Source organism: Haliotis rubra, unplaced genomic scaffold (genome assembly GCF_003918875.1).
Source record: "Haliotis rubra isolate DU_JTF1 unplaced genomic scaffold, ASM391887v1 Scf575, whole genome shotgun sequence".
Taxonomy (NCBI): Eukaryota; Metazoa; Mollusca; class Gastropoda; order Lepetellida; family Haliotidae; genus Haliotis; species Haliotis rubra.
In genome coordinates this window covers 306,938-330,122 of record NW_025767274.1, presented here as the reverse complement: position 1 = coordinate 330,122, position 23,185 = coordinate 306,938, and the positions used below count along the sequence as shown (strand labels likewise).

At 40.9% G+C, this 23,185-nt stretch overlaps 1 protein-coding gene across 1 annotated transcript in view; it reads right to left on the bottom strand.

Annotated features, from left to right (window-relative positions):
* Positions 1-23,185, bottom strand: part of LOC124254563 (ankyrin-3-like) — a 90,357-nt gene that overhangs the window by 18,716 nt on the left and 48,456 nt on the right. Inside the window, exons 3-4 of the mRNA XM_046688388.1 lie at positions 11,963-12,064; positions 4,446-4,544 (exon numbers count right to left, since the gene is read on the bottom strand). Coding sequence (XP_046544344.1) covers positions 4,446-4,544; positions 11,963-12,064 — 201 coding nt within the window. The remainder of the gene's footprint in view (positions 1-4,445; positions 4,545-11,962; positions 12,065-23,185) is intronic.

Sequence of the window (23,185 nt, the reverse complement as noted above, 5' to 3'; positions counted from 1 at the left end):
ATAAGCTGGATATCTTAGATATATCACAGTTTACAGAGTTATATGACAGTGTATAATATCGTTTATCACATAGGTACTCCATTTCTCTACTCTATCTTTGCTGATGCTACAAGTTGTTACTGATGCTACAAGTTGTTACTGATGCTACAAGTTGTTACTGATGCTACAAGTTGTTACTGATGCTGATTTCATGGCACTGAGCTGGTTACACCTCTATTAGTCTCATCAAATAAAAACATTCCATAGTCAGTGTGCAAGACTATGACATTTTTTTTGCATACACTGAATGTTTTAAAAATGTGTGATATATCGTTTGTGTTGACCTAGTTACAGTACTATAGTTTTACTATAAGTTCATGATACATGTAACGGTTATTCTTTGTCACCCTTAACAAAATACACTGAAACATGAAACATATTTGGACGAAAGTGGGAATGTGTTACGATGAATACTACGGTAAATCTGTTATTCAAGATATACATTCAATGTATAGAGAATATCGTCCATATTGTTCCCCACATTTGGGTGTCTACAGTACTTTATTCCTATGGAGCATATTTCTCTAGGGGAACATCATGATTTCTTATACAATACAATACATATGACTCATCACTGATTCTCTGATCAGAAACAACATCTTTAAGTTCATTCCATACAGTACATATACTATTAATAGCAAACACCTTTATTTCTTCTGAGTCATGGGAATATAACTAATATTCCCCAGCTAATTACAGACCAATACTCACAGTTCCCCAGGTAGCTTTACTCTTCAGGAGTTATCAGTTTATTTTCAGACAAACATTCTATTTTCCAGTTGTACTGAAGATAGTATGTATAATTGTGGACATGTGCAACTTGGGGTATCTCCTACGGGCTAAGAGCGGCCATACTGTAGCTGTTATTCTGCCCATCAGAGAAAGTAATGTTTTTTTCTCAAGACCACTTATCCCATTACCTTTCTCCTTGTACACAATCATCAATCATTGCCTTCATGGGATTCCTTTCCACCAGATTCTTTCCCAGTCAGAAGATATAATACATTTAATCTACAAGTCGATTACTTTTGTAATATCCATGTCCAATGACAATGTATCCATGAGTTTGTGAACAATGTGGACAATGTCTGAGTGTATAAGGGTCACATTGGACATTGTCCAGGTGAGGTGGGGACAAACTGGGTATGTTCGGACTATGAACAGTAGGTATTTGACATTGCCCCAGTTCGAGATGACTATGTACAGGACAGGCTTGACTGGGTTCTCCCTCTGTCAGCTATTTAGCACAATATGTCAGAGTGGTTTGAATGAGGTGTCTTTTATGTTGACCATATGTTGAATAAATTGTCAACTGCAAGAGTTTTTACCAGGGTATTCAATCATTTTCAACCTCAGTTTTCACATTAGTGATAATAATTTTGTCCTTTAGAAGCTATTAGTGTGAAACTTGAGGATTAGAATTTAAAATAATCATTTTCCACAAATACAAGTTACAGCAAAACCCTTCTCAAATTGTTTTTTGTAATAAATTAGATAATCACAATCATGTCATTATATCTTTAAAACATGACTCTTGCGGGGAAGTACCTGAAGGAAAACCACTGTTTTAACTACATGCACCCAAAGATAAGACACTGATAACTGGGAGATACAATCACATTGCTACATCCATGTGAGGTTGGGTTCAACGTCTGCATAAACGTTCTTTACGAAAGAACACAGCACTTACATGGCGACGAGTGTGTGTGCATGTGCCTACTTGCTAGTACTCCAGACCAACGCTGTTTTTCTTACAATGCTGCTCCCAATAAATTATTTAAATATTGATTTGTTGCTACAGAGAGCTACAGGACTGTTCCATAGAGTCTTCAATATATATCCTGATTTAAAACCAACCATATGCTTTGCCTTATATAGTACCCAGTGGGCAGATAACTAATATAAGCCCTAGTACCAACAGGGAAGATAACTATGCTATAGTACGGCTGAGGGAGATAGGTATGCTCTAGTACCGCTGAGGGAGATAGGTATGCTCTAGTACCCTGAGGGAGATAACTATGCTATAGTACCCTGAGGGAGATACCTGTGCTATAGTACTCTGAGGGAGATAACTGTGCTATAGTACCCTGAGGGAGATAACTATGCTATAGTACCCTGAGGGAGATAACTATGCTATAGTACCCTGAGGGAGATAACTATGCTATAGTACCCTGAGGGAGATAACTGTGCTATAGTACCCTGAGGGAGATAACCATGCTATAGTACCCTGAGGGAGATAACTATGCTATAGTACCCTGAGGGAGATAACTATGCTATAGTACCCTGAGGGAGATAACTATGCTATAGTACCCTGAGGGAGATAACTATGTGCTATAGTACCCTGAGGGAGATAACTATGCTATAGTACCCTGAGGGAGATAACTATGCTATAGTACCCTGAGGGAGATAACTATGCTATAGTACCCTGAGGGAGATAACTGTGCTATAGTACCCTGAGGGAGATAACTGTGCTATAGTACCCTGAGGGAGATAACTGTGCTATAGTACCCTGAGGGAGATAACTGTGCTATAGTACCCTGAGGGAGATAACTATGCTATAGTACCCTATAGTACCCTGAGGGAGATAACTATGCTATAGTACCCTGAGGGAGATAACTATGCTATAGTACCCTGAGGGAGATAACTATGCTATAGTACCCTGAGGGAGATAACTATGCTATAGTACCCTGAGGGAGATAACTATGCTATAGTACCCTGAGGGAGAGATAACTGAGGGATGCTATAGTACCCTGAGGGAGATAACTGTGCTATAGTACCCTGAGGGAGATAACTATGCTATAGTACCCTGAGGGAGATAACTGTGCTATAGTACCCTGAGGGAGATAACTATGCTATAGTACCCTGAGGGAGATAACTATGCTATAGTACCCTGAGGGAGATAACTATGCTATAGTACCCTGAGGGAGATAACTATGCTATAGTACCCTGAGGGAGATAACTATGCTATAGTACCCTGAGGGAGATAACTATGCTATAGTACCCTGAGGGAGATAACTATGCCATAGTACCCTGATAGTACCCTGAGGGGAGATAACTATGCTATAGTACCCTGAGGGAGATAACTATGCTATAGTACCCTGAGGGAGATAACTGTGCTATAGTACCCTGAGGGAGATAACTGTGCTATAGTACCCTGAGGGAGATAACTGTGCTATAGTACCCTGAGGGAGATAACTGTGCTATAGTACCCTAGTACCCTGAGGGAGATAACTGTGCTATAGTACCCTGAGGGAGATAACTATGCTATAGTACCCTGAGGGAGATAACTGTGCTATAGTACCCTGAGGGAGATAACTATGCTATAGTACCCTGAGGGAGATAACTGTGCTATAGTACCCTGAGGGAGATAACTGTGCTATAGTACCCTGAGGGAGATAACTGTGCTATAGTACCCTGAGGGAGATAACTATGCTATAGTACCCTGAGGGAGATAACTATGCTATAGTACCTGAGGGGAGATAACTGTGCTATAGTACCCTGAGGGAGATAACTGTGCTATAGTACCCTGAGGGAGATAACTGTGCTATAGTACCCTGAGGGAGATAACTATGCTATAGTACCCTGAGGGAGATAACTGTGCTATAGTACCCTGAGGGAGATAACTATGCTATAGTACCCTGAGGGAGATAACTATGCTATAGTACCCTGAGGGAGATAACTATGCTATAGTACCCTGAGGGAGATAACTATGCTATAGTACCCTGAGGGAGATAACTATGCTATAGTACCTGAGGGAGATAACTATGCTATAGTACCCTGAGGGAGATAACTGTGCCTGTACCCTGAGGGAGATAACTATGCTATAGTACCCTGAGGGAGATAACTGTGCTATAGTACCCTGAGGGAGATAACTATGCTATAGTACCCTGAGGGAGATAACTGTACCCTGAGGGAGATAACTAGTACCCTGAGGGAGATAACTATGCTATAGTACCCTGAGGGAGATAACTATGCTATAGTACCCTGAGGGAGATAACTATGCTATAGTACCCTGAGGGAGATAACTATGCTATAGTACCCTGAGGGAGATAACTATGCTATAGTACCCTGAGGGAGATAACTATGCTATAGTACCCTGAGGGAGATAACTGTGCTATAGTACCCTGAGGGAGATAACTGTGCTATAGTACCCTGAGGGAGATAACTGTGCTATAGTACCCTGAGGGAGATAACTATGCTATAGTACCCTGAGGGAGATAACTGTGCTATAGTACCCTGGGGGAGATTACTATGCTATAGTACCCTGAAGGAGGTAAATATGTCATAGTGTCCAGTTGGTTGATAACTATCTCACAGACCAGAAAACTAGGCCATTGTAGTAACACAAAGGGCAGACAACTATGCCCTATTGGTTGAAGGGGAGATAACTATGGAATAGCACCCACCTTAGTTGCAGCCTCCACGTTGGCACCACGGCGCAGCAGTTCAGTGACGATGTTGACATGGCCTTCCTTGGATGCCAGATGGAGTGCATTCAGGCCATTCTGCAACACAAGAGGACGTCTGCATTGTAACAAGTGCCTAGATCTAGTTCACCAGGAACATATCTTTTTTGATAACTCAATCTATAGAGTGCTGGCTTGGCTTAAATAATGTCACGGTTTGGTTTCTCAATATAGGGTATATTTAATTGTTGTTTAACGCCACTCTCAGCAATATTAATATTCCAGCTATATGGCGGCGGGCTGTAAATAACTGAGTCTCGACCAGACAAGCCAGTGATCAACAGCATGAGCATCAATTTACGCAAATAGGATACAATGACGTGTCAACCAAGTCAGCGAGCATGATCACCAGATCCTGTTAGTCACCTTTTATGACAAGCATGGGTTGCGCATAACCAATTCTATCTCGGATCTTCACAGGTGTAATATTGGGTATGAAACTCAACACTTTTCTAATATCTCTGGAAGCATGGCTGGCACAAAGCATACTTGCTTCATATTGCAGAGAACAAAATTCATGACAGTAACGCGAATTGACATAAAAGTTTTGAAATATTATGCATTGTGAGTGAGTGAGTTAGATTCACGCTTTCAGCAATATTCCAGCAACATCATGGCAGGGGACACCAGAAACAGGCTTCACACATTGTACCCATATGGGGAATCGAACCCGGGTCTTTGGTGTGACGAGCGAACGCTTTAACCACTGGGCTACTACACCCCCCCTTATGTATTGTGAATGTCACGCAGGGTCATTGCATCATGACAGTTACAACACATGTACGAGTGCAGTACTGGTATGCACACTGTCACCTAAACAATGGACGTGAAATCCAGCCGACCAAGTCTCATACCACTACCAATACATCACATCAACATATTGCCTCAAGTATCCTACCTCACTTAAACCTCAACCATATATCTTGTACCACAGAAACAATATTTCTGTATGCTGTATCTCCTCTATCTTATGGAAATATATCTGTGAATGAGGTTCTTGAGAGGCATATAGAAGTTGGTATTCAAGTATAAGACAAAATATTATGGATGTCAACTTCTTCTTTATTGTATACACAACGTTTCAGGGTTTGTTCCTTGCCCTTATCTGTGAATGCTCATTTTTGTGTGTTAAATCATGTTAAATACTTCAGATATTTACAGGACACACTGAATATAAGACCTTAATAAGTGTGACAGTTCAACATCAGCCATGTGCATCTTGAAGCCACTGCCATGAGGAAAGTATTTTAGTAAACAGCAGTGATGGTAGGTACAAAAACCTACAGGTAACGAGTTTCGGGATAGCTCTTAAAATAGCTGAGTCATCCTTACATACAAAATAGACCAAAATATGCAGCAGAAGAGGTGCATGCAGCCTCAGGTTGTTGCCGGCTTGAGATATATTCACCACCTTGCAATAATTCCTTACAACTCGCTAACACTTCAAAAGGCCTTTTCATCACAACATGTTCTACAAACAATCCAGGTTAAAATCATATTCCCATCCAGTGTGCATAAATCACAATCATCCTAAGCCACTGTCCTTGACATACCATAATGGATATTTCGGTTCCATCACCACATTTACACACATGCTACTAAAACTGATCTGCAGGATACTTTTTCACTCTTACTCCAATTCCGTAACCCCAATTTTTTAGGTTACCATAGTAATAATTACTAATTTTTTAGCAGAGCGTCATGTTACATTACCTGCAAGACACAAGTCTTACACTTTTTGTTTCATTGTGCCATGAACTATCTAGTACATTACAGTCTGGTTGCTAGGCAACAAGACTTGGCGGCAGGCATTACCAGTCGGTACTGAACATACTTGAGTGCACAAAAGACCAATGTCAATAAGCAGTGTTACCTTGGTGTAGAATGATCAATAAAGACAGCTGTAGTACTTGCAATCACTCCTCTGTGTAATTGGTCAGTTAAACAGCAGTTATATTGCCACCAAAATAGCATTATACCGGGTGGCACAGTCATTCCTTCACTTCTACTGACAAAGGAATATTTGCTGTAGTGACAATATGGACATTAATGGATTTGACACACTAATTTTAATATAAGAATTATACCCTGATCTGAATTTATCCTACCTGTCACTTCCAAACTCTTCATCCTCTTAACTAAAGTAAGCTAGCATTTACAGAAATATCCTCTTGATATTCAAAGAATCTATCTCCTTTCACAGCTTAATGTAAGCTAGCCTAGTGGTTAAAGTGTTCGCCATAATGCCGAAGACTCTGGTTTGATTCCCCACATAAGTACAATGTGTGAAGCCCATTTCTGGTGTCCCCCGCCGTGATATTGCTGGAGTATTGCTAAAAGCGGCGTAAAACTAAACTTACTGTCTCACTTCACTGCAATCCAAACTGAACACTTTCTGATTTTTAATGCTTCATCTTGCAGTCATTTTAATCTTATTGACAGTATTCCTACCAATACATTTCTAACTGATCCTGCGATGACATCACGCCACTTTAGCATATTGGAATAAATGTATTCACAGTACGAGTCATATAAATTATATGCCTTTTCAATTAAATACAGCCTGTTTTCCACGATATTTACCTATCAAGTTTAAGGAACAAGCTCTTAACACTACATTACACTAGCATTAACATATGGTTGAAATATCTATGATATATTTGAATTTAAATCACACACATCATCAGTGCTGCATAACAACCAAATCTAACACAATCCACGCTGCCTTGTTTGTCTGTTGTTGTTCAACTCTGCAATCAATACTCAAGCCATATGACAGAGGCCAGACAATCCTGTGATTGATATTATAAACAACTATAGACACTGTTATGGTATAATGACACTTATCAACCGGGCCAACAAGCCAGACCATCTGGTTGCTAGGAATCTAGCCCTGAATTCCCAGTGTCCAAGCTGCCTATGGTACCTTTGCAATAGCAAATATATCTTCTTTGATGGGCATATTAGAATTTGAGTTGATGAAGAATGATGACAATTTTTTTATGGATATACAACTTCTTTCATTCTGTGAAAGGTGACGTTTCGACATAGATCCTAATGTCACTTGCTTGACAACGACACTAGGATCTATGTCGAAACGTCGCCCTTCACAGAATAAAAGAAGTTGTGCGTCCGTAAAAATTGTCATAATTCTTCAATGGCAAATATGGTAAAACACGCATTTAGTCTTAGATCTCATGACCAGTAGAGAAGGGACAATGACGAAAGTGCCTCTCCACAATACCATACCATGCTGACCTAACTCGAACTGTTGTAATGGTATAACACTGGGGGCGGTGGGTAGCCTAGTGGTTAAAGCGTTGGCTCGTCAGGCCGAAGACCCGGGTTTGAATCCCCACATGGGTACAATGTGTGAAGCCCATTTCTGGTGTTTCCCCGCCCGTGATGTTGCTGGAATATTGCTAAAAGCGGCGTAAAACCAAACTCAGTCAGTCAGTCAGTATAACACTACTATTTTTAACTAGTGCATCAATTCCCATACAGCTATTTTTCTTTAGGTTCTACTCATAGATGGTTACCATCAGCTAAATGTGTTATCACCTATTTTCAAGCAAGAGGCAACAGCTACACTCTGACTGGTCGTGCCTACTTCAGTTCCCCAAGTCAGCTGGTATATAATTGATGTAAGGCTTGTTGGTTTCCAGGTGATTGCTGTATCTACAAATCAATCTCCTGGAGAGAGCGGCCTGCACAACATATCTGAGATTCCTCGTTTGTTAAGATAACTATATCTCTCCTGTTGTGTTTATCTTTTCAGATGAGTTTTGCCATTTTATGATCCGCCATTGAGGAACCCTAAGTGTGAAAGCCCTGAGTGGGATACTCTCGCTATAACGGTTAGGAAAAGGGCAGATGTTGCAAGATGTTCCGCCATAATGCAGTGGTATTGAATTATTTCTTCCGGATCTGACATTGCGTACATGTTGATTGATCACTGTTCTGTGGTTCTTATATAGGTAATTCATTCATGCTTGATTAATGTAACATCATTGACACTTAATTTCTCAAATGAAAAAGAAGAATTGTTTTGTTTTGTTTTGATATATGAATGAAGAATGCCAAATTATCTCATGTTTTAAAAATGTTTTAACATCTAGACGTGCCTAACTGTTATTACAGACTTGCACAGGATTTGTCAGGTATTAAGTTACAGGACCTGGAGGAGACACTGCATGATAATGATCCAAAGATTCAGCTTCAAGTTACAGGCTCGGAGTTCTTGTAGTGAAAACACAGAAATCAGACTTTATATCATTAGAAACTGACATGGCTGATTATCAGAATTCATGTCACAATTCATTTACTTTCATATGATTGAGGTATCGTGGGTATGCATTTTACTTATATCTTATAGCCTCATGTTTACATGGAAGTTTAGATGTTAAATGGTATGCCAAGTCTTGAACAGATGCAAAATCATGATTTGACAGGGTTACATGGTAAACCGAAGACTCAACCATATGTCGGGGTATGACTTGACAGGGTTACATGGTAAACCAAAGACTCAACCATATGTCGGGGTATGACTTGACAGGGTTACATGGTAAACCGAAGACTCAACCATATGTCGGGGTATGACTTGACAGGGTTACATGGTAAACCAAAGACTCAACCATACGTAGGGGTATGACTTGACAGTGTCACACAGAAAACCAACGACTTGACCACATGTAAGCAATCTTTTGGCAGTGAGAGATGGTAAGCCAAACACTTGAGTGTATGTTCAACCATGATTTGACTTCATCACATGTCAAAGTCAAAGACTTAACCAAAACATTCAACCATGATTTGACACGGTCCATTTCAAGCACAAGACTTGACCAAAAGGTTCAACCATGATTTGACAGGGTCCATTTCAAACCAACAACTTGACTCTATGTAAAATCGCTACATGACAAGAAATCATGACAAGCAAAAGATTTGACCAAAAGTAAAACTTCATTGAATAGTACACGGAAGGCTGAGCCGTGTGGTTGGATACCATGACAACCATGGTTATACCCAACATGTATGATCCAATACAGTCTGACACTGTCTACATGAGACAAGCATCTACATCATGCTGGCACCAGATTCAGGTATTTCCACAACATCGCACACTGACTCCAAACACTGAAACTCAGTACCGGCATATAGCACATGTACCGGCGTGTTATACGGTGTGTTATATGGCATCGCAGAGCTGGATAAGCCTGGCTGGCTTCTCCGTATACACCTACTGGTGATCGACACTGTTTGGTTAAGAACATCAGTTGTTTTGACTATGTCCCTTGAAACTCTTGGGTTAGTCCCCAGATGAGTGTCTGTAGCTCCAACAACTTGGCTCTCAGACTATGGAATCCCAAAGTGGAACTGGCAGCAATAATAACTTGTTTATTGTGGAACATAACATGGCATACCTCCGTCATGTCCTCCTGGTGACCTTCCGTCACAGTCCTGTATATTTTGGATGCTGTATTGCCTATCCACACTTGTCACAGTGGTCATTATTGTATGTTTTTGTTAGTTTTAGTTCTAATGAAACCTGATTTCGTCATGCACAGCAAAACCTCCCATTTTGGAGAGCTAGCTTTAGGAGTGAGTTAAAAGTTAATGTCACATCGGCAATATTTCAGCCATATCGTGACGACAGAAATTCATAAATTAAGAATATAGCTTAGAATACTTTATAAAAGATTAACTAACAGAATGACACATAAGACATACATTATTAAAACTAGTTTCAGAAAATTAAACTATTAAGCTATTCATTGACAAACACAGCATAAAAGTGGGCTAGAGATCACTAGCTTAAGGAATAAGAGTAGCATTCCATAAGGTGGCAAACTAATAAATTGTTTGCTTTACTGACAGTGATGATTCTGTATACAGGGATTTACAGGGCGCGAATTCCTGCGTCCTATACTCATAAAAATTGACAACGGATGCAACGAAAATTTATTAGCGCATCCACAGGGACGCAGAAAAAGTCCAAATACCTTTTGTAAGAATTCCAATCAAGTAACAATAAGTTATCTGAGGTTGCTACTAGCTGGGTTATGGTATTATTTGAAATTTAATTTCTGTAACAATTAATAATCTGATGAACATGATTCACAATACAATAACAGTATTAATAAAATATTTAAGTGTTTGGGACGCCCATTTTGTAGTCCAGGACCCCTGAAAATTAAGAGTATGAGTCCCAGGGACCCTCAAATACAGGACTCAAGGTAAATCTCTATGTATATGTATGAGGTGAATGAAGGTTGTTTTACGCAGTCCACAATATTCCGCCTGTATCATGGACTTGACAATACTGACTGACTGACTGAGTTTGGTTTTACGCTGCTTTTAGCAATATTCCAGCAACATCACGGCGGGGGACACCAGAAATGGGCTTCACACATTGTACCCATGTGGGGGACTTGACAATAATCACATCTGGGCCATGCAAACTGGTGGTTGAACAACACAACAACCAACTCCTCTGGGTCATGGTGACATGAGACATCATGCACATAACAACACTGTACTGACTTGTATGTTACTCTACACAAAGGTTGGACTGATCTTACACTTATATGATAGTGTTCATTTCACTCTTGTCAGTAAATCCTACAAGGCACCTCGACATGCTAGGACTCATAAATACTTATTAACGTGGAACACACTTGGAAGTGTGACAGTTCTGTACACATGTCTTGTCCTTATTGAGACCTGTAGTAAAGGGTAGGTATATCCTGTTTGTTATCAGCTGGGTTGACACAGCAGCTGAAGGAGAGGTTTCTCAAAAACTGTTATCTTTGGAAAAAAACACTGATGACTGTCACTCAGTTCTGCAAGTCATTCAATGAGAACCATAGCCGGATCCCATTGATCTGAGACTCAAGCTCAAAGTCATTGTGAGGGGATTGGTCCGTGGGGATTGGCCACTGGGTGTGAGTGTTTTGATCTCACACAAAGGTATTACAATGATCTAAAACTTTGTAGAATGGTGACTTTAAGCCATGAAACTTTTCGCTTCCAAGGCGATCCTGACAGTCTGTCCTGCTCTGAAGAGGTAAACCCTAAATTCTGGGTTAAAATATATTCCATACAACCCATGCTTGTCATATGAGACTACCCTGTAGAGATTCTGGGTAAAAAAATGCTGGTTGTAAAAGGTGAGTTATAGATTGGGTGGTCAGGCATGACTGATTGATTGGTTGTCGAATACCAAAGAATTAGAGCCCAGCTCTCAATATTATTCACTGGATTGTCTGATCCATACACGACTATATACCACTGTAGCTGGCACATAGTTGAAACAGGAATTAAACAGCAGGGAAAAAACAAACAGCTTTTATGCCACAGGTAGTGGCATTGTACTGAGTTGGAGTAGACAAACCAAGACAGCGTGAGGTTCAACCTCTTTGGGCTGTATTGACAATGTGGCTAGTCCGCGTGTGACCTACCGGGTTGCTGGTGTTGATGTCGGTACTTCCCTTCAAGTACTCCAAAACCTCATTGAGGTTTCCATCCCGCGCTTCTCGAAGAAAGCCAGCGTTTCCGTCACTCTGAAACAAAAAAGACAGTCAGATATATACAAGAAATAAAGACGAATGATTTACATCTAAGGCTGAACAGAGAAAATATCAGATTCCTAATCCACTCAACCTCACTCAAACAACATTCATCAGTACCGCCTCTGAAGACATCATCACGTGTCATGCTATAACTTGCATGACCACACATCATGCATGACCACACTTCATCAAATAACTGTTACCACCAATAGATTTGTAGTAAAGTTTCAAGTCATACATGCGCACTCGTCATGCTTGTCAAGGGATGATGGCAGGCAAACACACCCAAAAAACGCTATTTACAATGAAAATGTGGGTGAAAATGTCACGTCATATTCCATTTGTTCTTAAAAAATTAAAGGTAGGTATTAGCATATTATCTTAAGAAATAAGAATATGCGTAACTAGTTACAACTGTCACCGTGGGGGGTATGTCTTTGGGTGAGTTTCTTTACCGATTTCCAGAAAATATCCCTTCAGGGGGTATACTTTCTTCTGACCATCCCTTCAGGGGAGCAAAACCTGTGACCATCCAGCAAAACCTGTGAATACTTTAACCACTAGGCTTCCCCACTATAAAACTGTCAAAGGCAGAAAGAAAGAAATTTCATGTCATATTGATCCTTTTTCCCAGCTGTTAATTATGCTAATTGTTTCCTAAATGAATGTTACTTCTTCACCAAACTCTACGTCATCTCTGCAGAAGAATTTAATGCACCCAGAAAATCATATTAACATGCATCAGCATTATGTTTTATCAATTTGTGAAGTGCTGGGTTTGGTAATCAGGGAAATTTACCACGTTTTCAAGCTTATTTTGAGCCAAGAAACGTGTTACGATTGACATACCACATATATCCCCACACTGAGGCTGTTGGCAACATTCCTGTCATTCATTAGAGCTTGATGGTACAACGTTGCTATTAACACCTGTCACATCTGTTCAGGACAGGTATTCTAACACCAGCGGCAGCAGCTAGTTTGTCTATTTCACCAACAGACATCGCACAATAAAGCTTCTGTAATATCAGTTGTGTCATGTCTGGACCAGATATTAGAAACAGACTGTTTCAAACAAACTGTACGAACTTATATGAAGTGGTGTTGAACATCGCGAGCATGATTATTACACTGATGTAGCGATGTGTGGCTACATGTGTCTTGTACACTTCAGGAGAAATGTTATAATGCTAGCCCACTGAGATAGATATAGAGAATACTAAACGATGTCCCGTGTAATACCATATTTATGAAACGAGTGAATGGTTTGGTATATAACGAGCGAAAGTGACATGGGTGTATATGTTACTATCAAAAAAATATATATTCAGACACTAAGTGTTAGTCTAGGTTAAAACAAGTAAGATCATTTAAAGTCATTACGTATGACACTATTGGGGATCGGACATTCGGTTCTCCAGGCAGATGCTCTATCCTCCAGACTACAGGGGTAGTGTCTGTACAGAGACACCGACTACTCTCCATTTCACAGTGAGTGAGTGAGTGAGTGAGTGAGTGAGTGAGTGAGTGAGTGAGTGAGTGAGTGAGTGAGTGAGTGAGTGAGTGAGTGAGTGAGTGAGTGAGTGAGTGAGTGAGTGACTTTAGTTATATGCCACTTTTAGCAATATTCCAGCAATACCACAGTAGGATGACACCAGAAATAGGCTTCACATATTGTACATGACAAGCAAACATTTTAACCTCGAGGCTACCCCAGAGCCCTCATTTCACAGAAAACATATGCTGTATATAAATGATAATATAACAAACTAATTCATGGTATCCAATTTCCATTATTATTCTTCAATAATCATTATGCAAATTATACATCCAACACCAACATACTCTCCGATATAACAATAGACATGAATCCCACACAATAACCAGGTAACATGTGCTAAAATTCAACAATGGCCGACACATGCTGATCACTTTGTTAGGATAGACAAAGCACAAGTTTCTAGATTGGTTTGATGAAATTTTGCAGCCCAGGAAGTGAAATCAACATAAGCAGGAACCGTGTCACTCATTTCTCCATCCCCTGATATTTACAAGCCAATCTCCACCTTTCATCAGGAACCTGTTCCAGTCACTTGGAACCCATCTCCCTGTACATCCTCAGCGTGTTATCAATAACTCCCTCGCAACTAACTGCAACCAGAACTGTATGCTTATCTTTGGATTAAAACATATCAGAGGAATTTAGGGTTCTGCCGTTTCCAATATTTCCCAGATTTATTCGACTGATATTAACAGTGGTTATGGATTTTAGCAATATTTCATCCATATTTGCAGCACGAGACACTAGAAATAAGATCATCCTAGGGATTTCAACTTGCATATTTGGTGTGATGAGCCAATACCTTACCTAGGCTATCCACCATTCTGACCAATTGGTCTAAAATGACATAACTCCAATGACTGGCCCAATTTAGGTTTAACCCTTCATGGGAGGCATGTACAGTATAAATATTGGCAATATGCCATGATCTTTATAACCAAGCTTAACTCAAATCAGCACCAGGTGGATGTAATGATGCTCAATATTAACTATTAATCTCCCAAAGGTTATTTTTGATAACCTAAGAGAAATAATATACTTTTACTTAATTGCAGGATATAGTTCAGTATTCACACTCCTGAATCCTGTTCAGTACAACACAGGAGAATTCAAAACACTACCCCATAGTCCTGACTGTTATCTAGGCTCGCTGACTTGGTTGACACATGTCATCGTATCCCAATTGCGTAGAACGATGCTCATGATGATGATCACTGGCTTGTCTGGTCCAGACTCGATCAGGGATTGCAAAATACCATTGCCCGACGCCCTTGTCGAGTGGAATTCTCCGGGCGGTCAAGTAAATATACACATTAAACTTTACTGTGGTACAGTAGTGCCAGACTACTGAAACGTTATATGATATATGTATTTTGATGATGAAACTAGCGTATGTGTTTTGTTTTCCTAGCGTATTCTTGCATTGTATTTTTTCAATCGCCATTTGCAAAGTTTAGATTTATTAGCTGTTCTGTTGTTTATAATTGATAAAGATTATTTGCAAAAGAAACCAAATTGATAATTGGTCAAGTCAAATTAATATTTGGTCAAGAGGATTTTGAAAGTTTAATGGAAATGTGTCCAGTTGAGTTTTGACAAAATTTTCAACCCCTCTGTGATTATTTACAGACCACCACCATATAGCCGGAAAATTGCTGAGTATGGCGTTAAACAACCAACCAATGACTATGTTGTCACTGTTGTTCTGAAGGCTAGTAGACATTTTGCGGGTTATAATTCTAGTTATCACTATTGGCTGGTGATGGCCCTGGTTGATATCCATCCCTGCATCACCATCACATAGTGTATAACAAGGTTATTACTGCAGATATATGAAACACATCAGAGTGTTCTGTATCACCAAGCTGTTATCCATGATATCCATTGCTTTCATTATAAGTGTACAAAAAATTAAAGGATGACCTCAGGCCATTGTGTGTACAAAAAATTAAAGGATGACCTCAGGCCATTGTGTTTCCGCAATAGCATCTTGAAACCCTTTAATTGGAGCATAACAAGGAATTCTTGACTTGCATAATAGCACTTGAAGTGTGCTTCACGAGACAGGAAGTGTTGCATGACATGGATGTGGTAGATGAAGGGAACCTGTTTCTTGTTACGCTCATTACCGTGTGTAGTGAAGGGTGCCCTGACTCTCTGCTTGATAATCTCCAGGGTGACTTCAAAGTATTTCCTTTAAAATTGGTTTCGCAAGATTACCATTACTTTCATTACAGCATTAACAAATCCTCATGTTGCTTTTGATATCAAATGTTTGCTGATCCTGTTGGTGGATTTCATCACAGAATATTTGAGCAATAAATTTTATAGTCACAAATAGAAAATATGGTACCTACTCTTATTTTAGGCTGGGTTATCATGAGCAACCAACCATATATATTTCAAATCAGATATAGATCAGGAGCTGCTCCTCATTTGAAAACACATGATGCCCTGCTTAACAGTCCAACCTCCTTGTAACTGAAGCCCACCAGCTCTACCTGACAGTCCAGCCTCCCTCTACCTGAAGCCCACCCACCTCTACCTGACAGTCCAGCCTCCCTCTACCTGAAGCCCACCCACCTCTACCTGACGGTCCAGGCTCCATCTACCTGAAGCCCACCCAACTGTACCTGACAGTCCAGGCTCCATCTACCTGAAGCTGACCCAACTCTACCTGAAGCCCACCCAACTCTACCTGACAGTCCAGCCTCCCTCTACCTGAATCCCACCCAACTCTACCTGATAGTCCAGTCTCCCTCTACCTGAAGCCCACCCACCTCTACCTGACAGTCCAGTCTCCCTCTACCTGACGCTCCAGCCTCCCTCTACCTGAAGCCCACCCACCTCTACCTGACAGTCCAGGCTCCATCTACCTGAAGCCCACCCAGCTCTACCTGACAGTCCAGCCTCCTTGTACCTGGAGGCTATCCGTCTGGATGCCATCTACTCCTAAGGTCAGGGATATCAGAGCTATGAGATAAACACTGCATCACAGTCATCTCACACCTTCCCCTTGCTGAGCCATTGTGAGAACACGGCAGAGAAAACAAACCATGTGTACTGTTTAACAGATGTAACCAATGAAATCCCCGCTCTAAACATCAAGTCTGCAATCACACCTGAAATACATTTAACCTGACGCTTGCCAACCAGGTTATGGGAAAACCTTTCCAATTTCTCACCAGAACATCCCACTATCAAATCCAATCCATAATCTCCCACCTGACAAATAAACTACAAACAGATTCACAGCATCAATTAACATCATTGGGACTTACCCAAGATATCCACTTCTTCAACATCCTGTTAAATCTTAAAAGCACTCAGTGTGAGAATTCTTGAAAAAAATTCATCAACAGTAGAGCAAGCGTATACAGTCCAAGCTCTTCAGCATAAAGTAAGAGTCGGTACACCAACTGAATTACGAGAGTTCACAGCGCCTTTAGGTATATATTAACCGGCCTCAGATGTCCTGCTGTACAGTACATCCCCCTTGTTACTGCCTACAACATGGCTGGCTGATGGTAATGGCTAGCTACTGGAAGCCCTGTATCACCTTCATCATTGCAGCGAAACTGGAAGCAAAAATAGCAACAGCCTTGTGGTCTCCCACTAATGTTGGTGGAGTGCTCTGCCACCGTAGTCATACAATCACTGCTCTACCATGTTCTCCATCACTGCAGCACATCTGCCAAACTCGGCTACCCTGTCCATTATAGGCATACTTGCGAGTTGAAACGGCATGAGACGCTACAGATGTTGATTTGGTCAAGATGTCCACATAGTCTCGTCTGGAGGAGCCGATGTGGTGTCTTGGATGGTTAGACAGTTTTGTCTGAATTGTGAAATGTTGTTATATTTTGGGAGTTTTGTTTTTGCAGATCAGGGAATTTGGAGTGTAGTGTGTGCGAGACATTTAGATAAGACAGCACATGCACAGATATGCAGAGGTTTTGATATTACATCTGGGAATTTGCTTGCAATGGAGATACATGGCTCTATTTTGGATTTATCAGCGCAGAATCTACAACTGTGCACTACTTCAGCCATTTTAATGGAATCTTCCTCCTTACTAAGTGAACATCTGTGCATGTGAGTGAGCTACTACCACAGCTTATTAATAAGTGCAGGAGCAGGTTGTGTGTGTGTCGTGTATGTTGTGTGTATGCCGTGTTTGTTGTGTGTGAGTGTGTGAGCATGAGGTGTGTGAGTGAGTGAGTATGGTTTTATGCCGCTTTTAGCAATATAACAGCAATATCATGGCGGGGTATGCCAGAAATGGGCTTCACGCATTGTACCCGTGTGGGGAATCGAACCTGGGCCTTCGGCATGACGAGCAAGCGATTTAACCACTAGGCTACCCCACCGCCTCGTATGATGTATGTTGATTTAACGTTGAACTTAAGATTATTTGGCTCATATGATGACGTGTGTATGTGTGTGTATGTGTGGCTGCTTGTACTAGCCCAGGCTTAAGCTGGTTTTATAGTGCTAGCTCGCTGAGATACCATGCCGCAGTTACCCATGAATACACCACTCAGACACAATATACTGACTCCAAGCCGACCAGTCCTTGATGTACCCATTAATGCCAAGCGCCAGGCAGGGATCAACAAGTACCATACATGGTATTTTGGTATGATGCAGCCGGGGATGGTACCTGCGACCTTCTGCTCTCCCGGCGGACGCTCTAACCACTACACCATGGAGGCGGTGAGTGTTTGTATGATTATACTGTGTGTAAGTATGATGTATGACATATATTATGTGAGTGAGTGAGTGAGTTTAGTTTTACCCTGTTTTGATCAATATTCCAGCAATATCACAGTGGGAGATACCCATTGTACCCATTTGGGGAATCAAACCTGGATATATTGGGGAATCAAACCCGGATATTTGGCGTGACAAGCGAATGCTTTAACCACTAGGCTACCCAACCACCCCACGTATAGTCTGTGTGTATGATTATAGTGTGAGCATGTTGTGTGTGAGTATATGATCATATTTGGTAGGAGTATGTTGTATGTTGTGTATGTGACTGACTGTACATAGCCTGACATATTTGTAACTACTACTTCTTTGCATACTTATGTGCAAGCATACCTGCTATGATACTGAACACAGTTTGTTCATATTTCTGTGAGGGCAATCTGCATGCATGTCCACACATGATCTCGATTGTCTGTGAGACGGCATAATGAGAGCATCACACCTCAATCAGGGACAACCCACAAATACTATTACCCTTTATATACCATCAACTGCAATTAAAATTCAATTTCTCATTGCTTCCTCTGAAACAAGCCATGCCATACCTCCACTCAAAGCTTGCCCACCCTTGCACCACACAGCATCTAGCAGCTAGATAATGGCAGATCAATACTGTACTGTCAACAAGGACACCATGACTTGCCACAGTCCAGGAGACTGGAGATCAGGGAGCTTGCAGCAGCAGGCTGGTGGTTCACCATGTACATACAGCACTGGGCAGGACACTACAGAAGTAGCAGCAGTAAACCCTCTTTGGTCCAACTAGGGACCACATTGTGCAGAATCACAAGCCTGACACTGAGAGTGAGTGAGTGAGTTATTATTTAACGTCACATCGGCAATATTTCAGCCATATCTGTTCCTCGGAAATGCCTGCATCTAATTCTGACAATGAGAAGTATGAACATAGGTTTGAAGCTAACTACAAAAAGGGGTTTATGCACTACATCCCGATTTGACTCATAGTGATGAAAAACATTCGTCAAGTAACCCATATTTTTAAAGGGGCAGACAATTGGTGTTACACACAATATCCCTTATGATGTCTTATTTTTCTGTTTTTATGCCCACAGCTTTCACATCAACTAGTCCTTCATGAATCGTTTTTTTAGATTTGCAATGCATTGATCATCAATATGACCTATGTTTACAAGCTTGAAAGAATGTTACAGGGTTTGGGCACAGTAGACCCAAGGCCATGGTGGTGAAGAACCCAAGAATCATTATCAGAGCTAACCAGATCTCGTTCTCAAAGTTGATTTCAAACAAATCAGTAAAAGAAATCGTTATCTGGATCAGATCTAGCATTCATCATCAGATCTAGTTTTTATTATGACATCTCTTGAGTCCAAACAAAATGGAAGCAGTAATGCTCAGTAACACTCATGGCTCACTTTACAGTGATGACTCCAGGTGCGCAGTACGAAGGTGTTCTGCCGTAACTTTAACACATGTGAAAGGTCAAGGTCACAGTACAGATGGCTCAGCCTAAATACACCTCAGTGATCACAGATCTTTGTGCTTTGTGCCACTGCATATCCGTTCTCAGTCAAGTTTCCCTCACAACACAGTGCATCTACTGTAACTGAAAACCTGACAGGTAGTTCTCCGGCCATACCACACTTTCATCACAGGTGTTGTATGTCTGACAGTCTTTTAATGGAGGTAAAAGACTCTGTAATGCATCACACACAAGTGCTACTTGATGGACGACAATACAAGAGTGTCTGGTCACAGGATATAACAGTTACTGATTTCAAAGCTGTGTTGTCTGTTTTCCTAGTATCCATTTCAGATAAACAGCTTTCATAAAAGTTGACCTTGGAAGGTATTAGAGGATGAACACCAGAAATAGGCGCCCATGTGGGGATCAACCCGGTCAGATAAATCTTTGAATCATGGTATTAGAGGATGAAACGCATATCAGTCAGATAAATCTTTGAATCATGTATATCTGCAGCATGCCTTCCTCGTTTACTCTAACCTGTGAGGGATGGCGGGGTAGCCCAGTGGTTAAAGTGTTTGCTCGTCATGCCCAAGACCCAGGTTCGATTCCCCACATGGTGACAATATGCAGAACCCATTTCCGGTGTCCCCGCCCTGATATTGCTTGAATATTGCTAAAAGTGGCGAAAAATCACACTCACTCACTCACTAACCTGTGGTCTTCAGCAGGCCATTCATGTAAGAGGCAACTAAAAAGGATTGGTTGACACGTATCATTGTATTCCAATTGCGTAGATCAATGCTCAGTGTTGATTACTGAATTGTCTGGTCCAAACTCGATTATTTTCAGACCACTGTCATATAGATGGAATAATACTGAGTGCTCTGTTAACCGACAAACAATAACCCTTCTTAACCATCCATGGTTCAGCCAAAGGTACTGCTGTATCAAGGATAATAAAACACAACCAAAACCCTGACACGTTCCAAATACACATACACAAAGGAAAACTCATAAATAATTCAGCTTATTTGTCCTACAACATTTCTCATACTTGAAAATATCAAAATAACTACCTTCAAGGTAATACAACCCACAAAGCTTCACAGCATCGTAAATTTATTATTCGCACCCTACAGTGTCTTACATAGTGTATAAAAGCCTCTGACTGCCATCTCACCAGGATTCTAATTCAGCCCTGTAGACATCATCCTAAGCTGGCTGTACCAGCGCTGAACAAGAGGACGGACAGGGACACACAGACGCTTCCCTGGGATGTTCCACAAGGACAGAAATCCAATACTGTAATTTCCCCAACCCATCGGAGTGTGGCAGCGATGGAGTCTGGAGTGAGCCATGCGGCTTGTGGTTCACAGGTGTGAAAGCAATGTTTTATTCACTAGTATTGATCCCGTCGTAAATAATGCACATTTCAGATACAACAGGCGAATCTGGCATCACCCTGCAATGTCAGGTATATGCTGTACAGGACTGTCAGGCAATGACCCGGTGGTCGGCAGGCAGACAGCTAGACTAACACTTCGTCTCTGAATATACCAGTACATAATTTTGATATTAACATTTAAATTGAAAAGGTGTCCCAGTGAGATGGGAAATTCAGAACCTGAAGAAATCTAGACTTGCTTCATTTGGGGCTTAAGCATTGCAGGGAGGGCTAGACAGTAGGGAAAATAATGTGGTTCAGGGTCTGTGAGACAGACTACATTGCAGGGAGGGCTAGACAGTAGGGAAAATAATGTGGTTCAGGGTCTGTGAGACAGGCTAGAAGACAGCTGGGGTGTATTATGTCCACAATATGAACAGTTAACGCAGGACTGACATGAAAACAACTGAATTACCACTGGTGGTTTTTGTTTTAATTTGGTTTTGAAGGGCCATCCTGACAACATGTTGAAACTAAAAGTGATTTTGATTGTTTGTTTTGTTAACTTTACAAGGACACCAATCGAACCCAATTACAGAACATTCTGTAATACAGACAGTCTCACAGAATATTCATATGACTTATCTGGTGACTTCAGTTGATCTGTCATGGCCATGACTCTTCATTCACATTTGTGTTTTTAACATTTGCTGGTGACCAAATAATAACCTCAGGTCCAGATAAATCACTGGCATGGACAGCAAGTCTTGTCATTACAACAACTTAGTTTAATGTAATATGTGAAACTTGGTTAAAGAAGAACTTAATAAGGAAATCTGTTCCTGGTCTAACTGAGAACCTATTTTAATCAGGGTGCCTCAGAATAATCAGATTCGATTCTAATTTGATGTTGGGCATTTACTATTTGCTGTACTGACTGAGTTTGGTTTTTCACCGCTTTTAGCAATATACCAGCTACATCACGGCGGGGGACACCAGAAATGGGCTTCACACATTGTACCCATGTGGGGATTCGAACCCGGGTCTTCGGCGTGACGAGCCAACGCTTTAACCACTAGGCTCCCCCAACGCCCCACTATTTGCTGTAACATATTGTGGGTGAGTGAGTGGCTGAATGTGAATGTGTGGGTGAGTGGGAGAGTGAGTTTATTGGGTGAGTGAGTGAGCGGGTTTTTGCCGACACTTTAACCATTATTTAAGTACCAAACCCCCAGATTTTCTGTGACCATGAAACGTCAACATGACGTATTGTAAACCCTCATTTCTCTATGGTACTTACCTACAGTTCACAGTACATTACAGAATTAGAGGGCTATGATATATTTCAACAGGACATGGCTGCGTCACACTCTTGGTCCTATGAAATAATCTCTGTTGAAGACCACAGGTGAACAACACACTACTATCAACATACATAAAGATTACTAAATCAAAACAAACGATTACCATGCTGATGAAAAGATAGTGAGTGTGGTTTTATGCCATTTTAAGCAATATTCCAGCAATATCACTGCAAGCACACCAGAAATGGGTTTCACATATTGTACCAAGTAGGGAATTGAACCCATGTCTTCCACGTGATGAAACTTCCAATTCTCATATTTCACAACAAAACTGAATCTTGCTGAAACCGATACACTCAGGAACCTCAAGTTTAGGTCATCACAAAACTGTTCACAACTAAACATGGCTGCAGTGACAAAGGAATAATGAACATAACCCATCTCAACCCTAAATAAATACAGGAGAATAATGAAAGCCTTCATACGGTAATGACCTACTTTTGTTCAGATAGCAAAAGGCACAGTAATATTCATCATACCTACATGAAAGTAGAGCTGAAATAACATGGATGTCAGGGGAATATATGGCATTCACACGGCGTAAAACTCAACTCACTCACTCACTATGGCATTCACATGACAG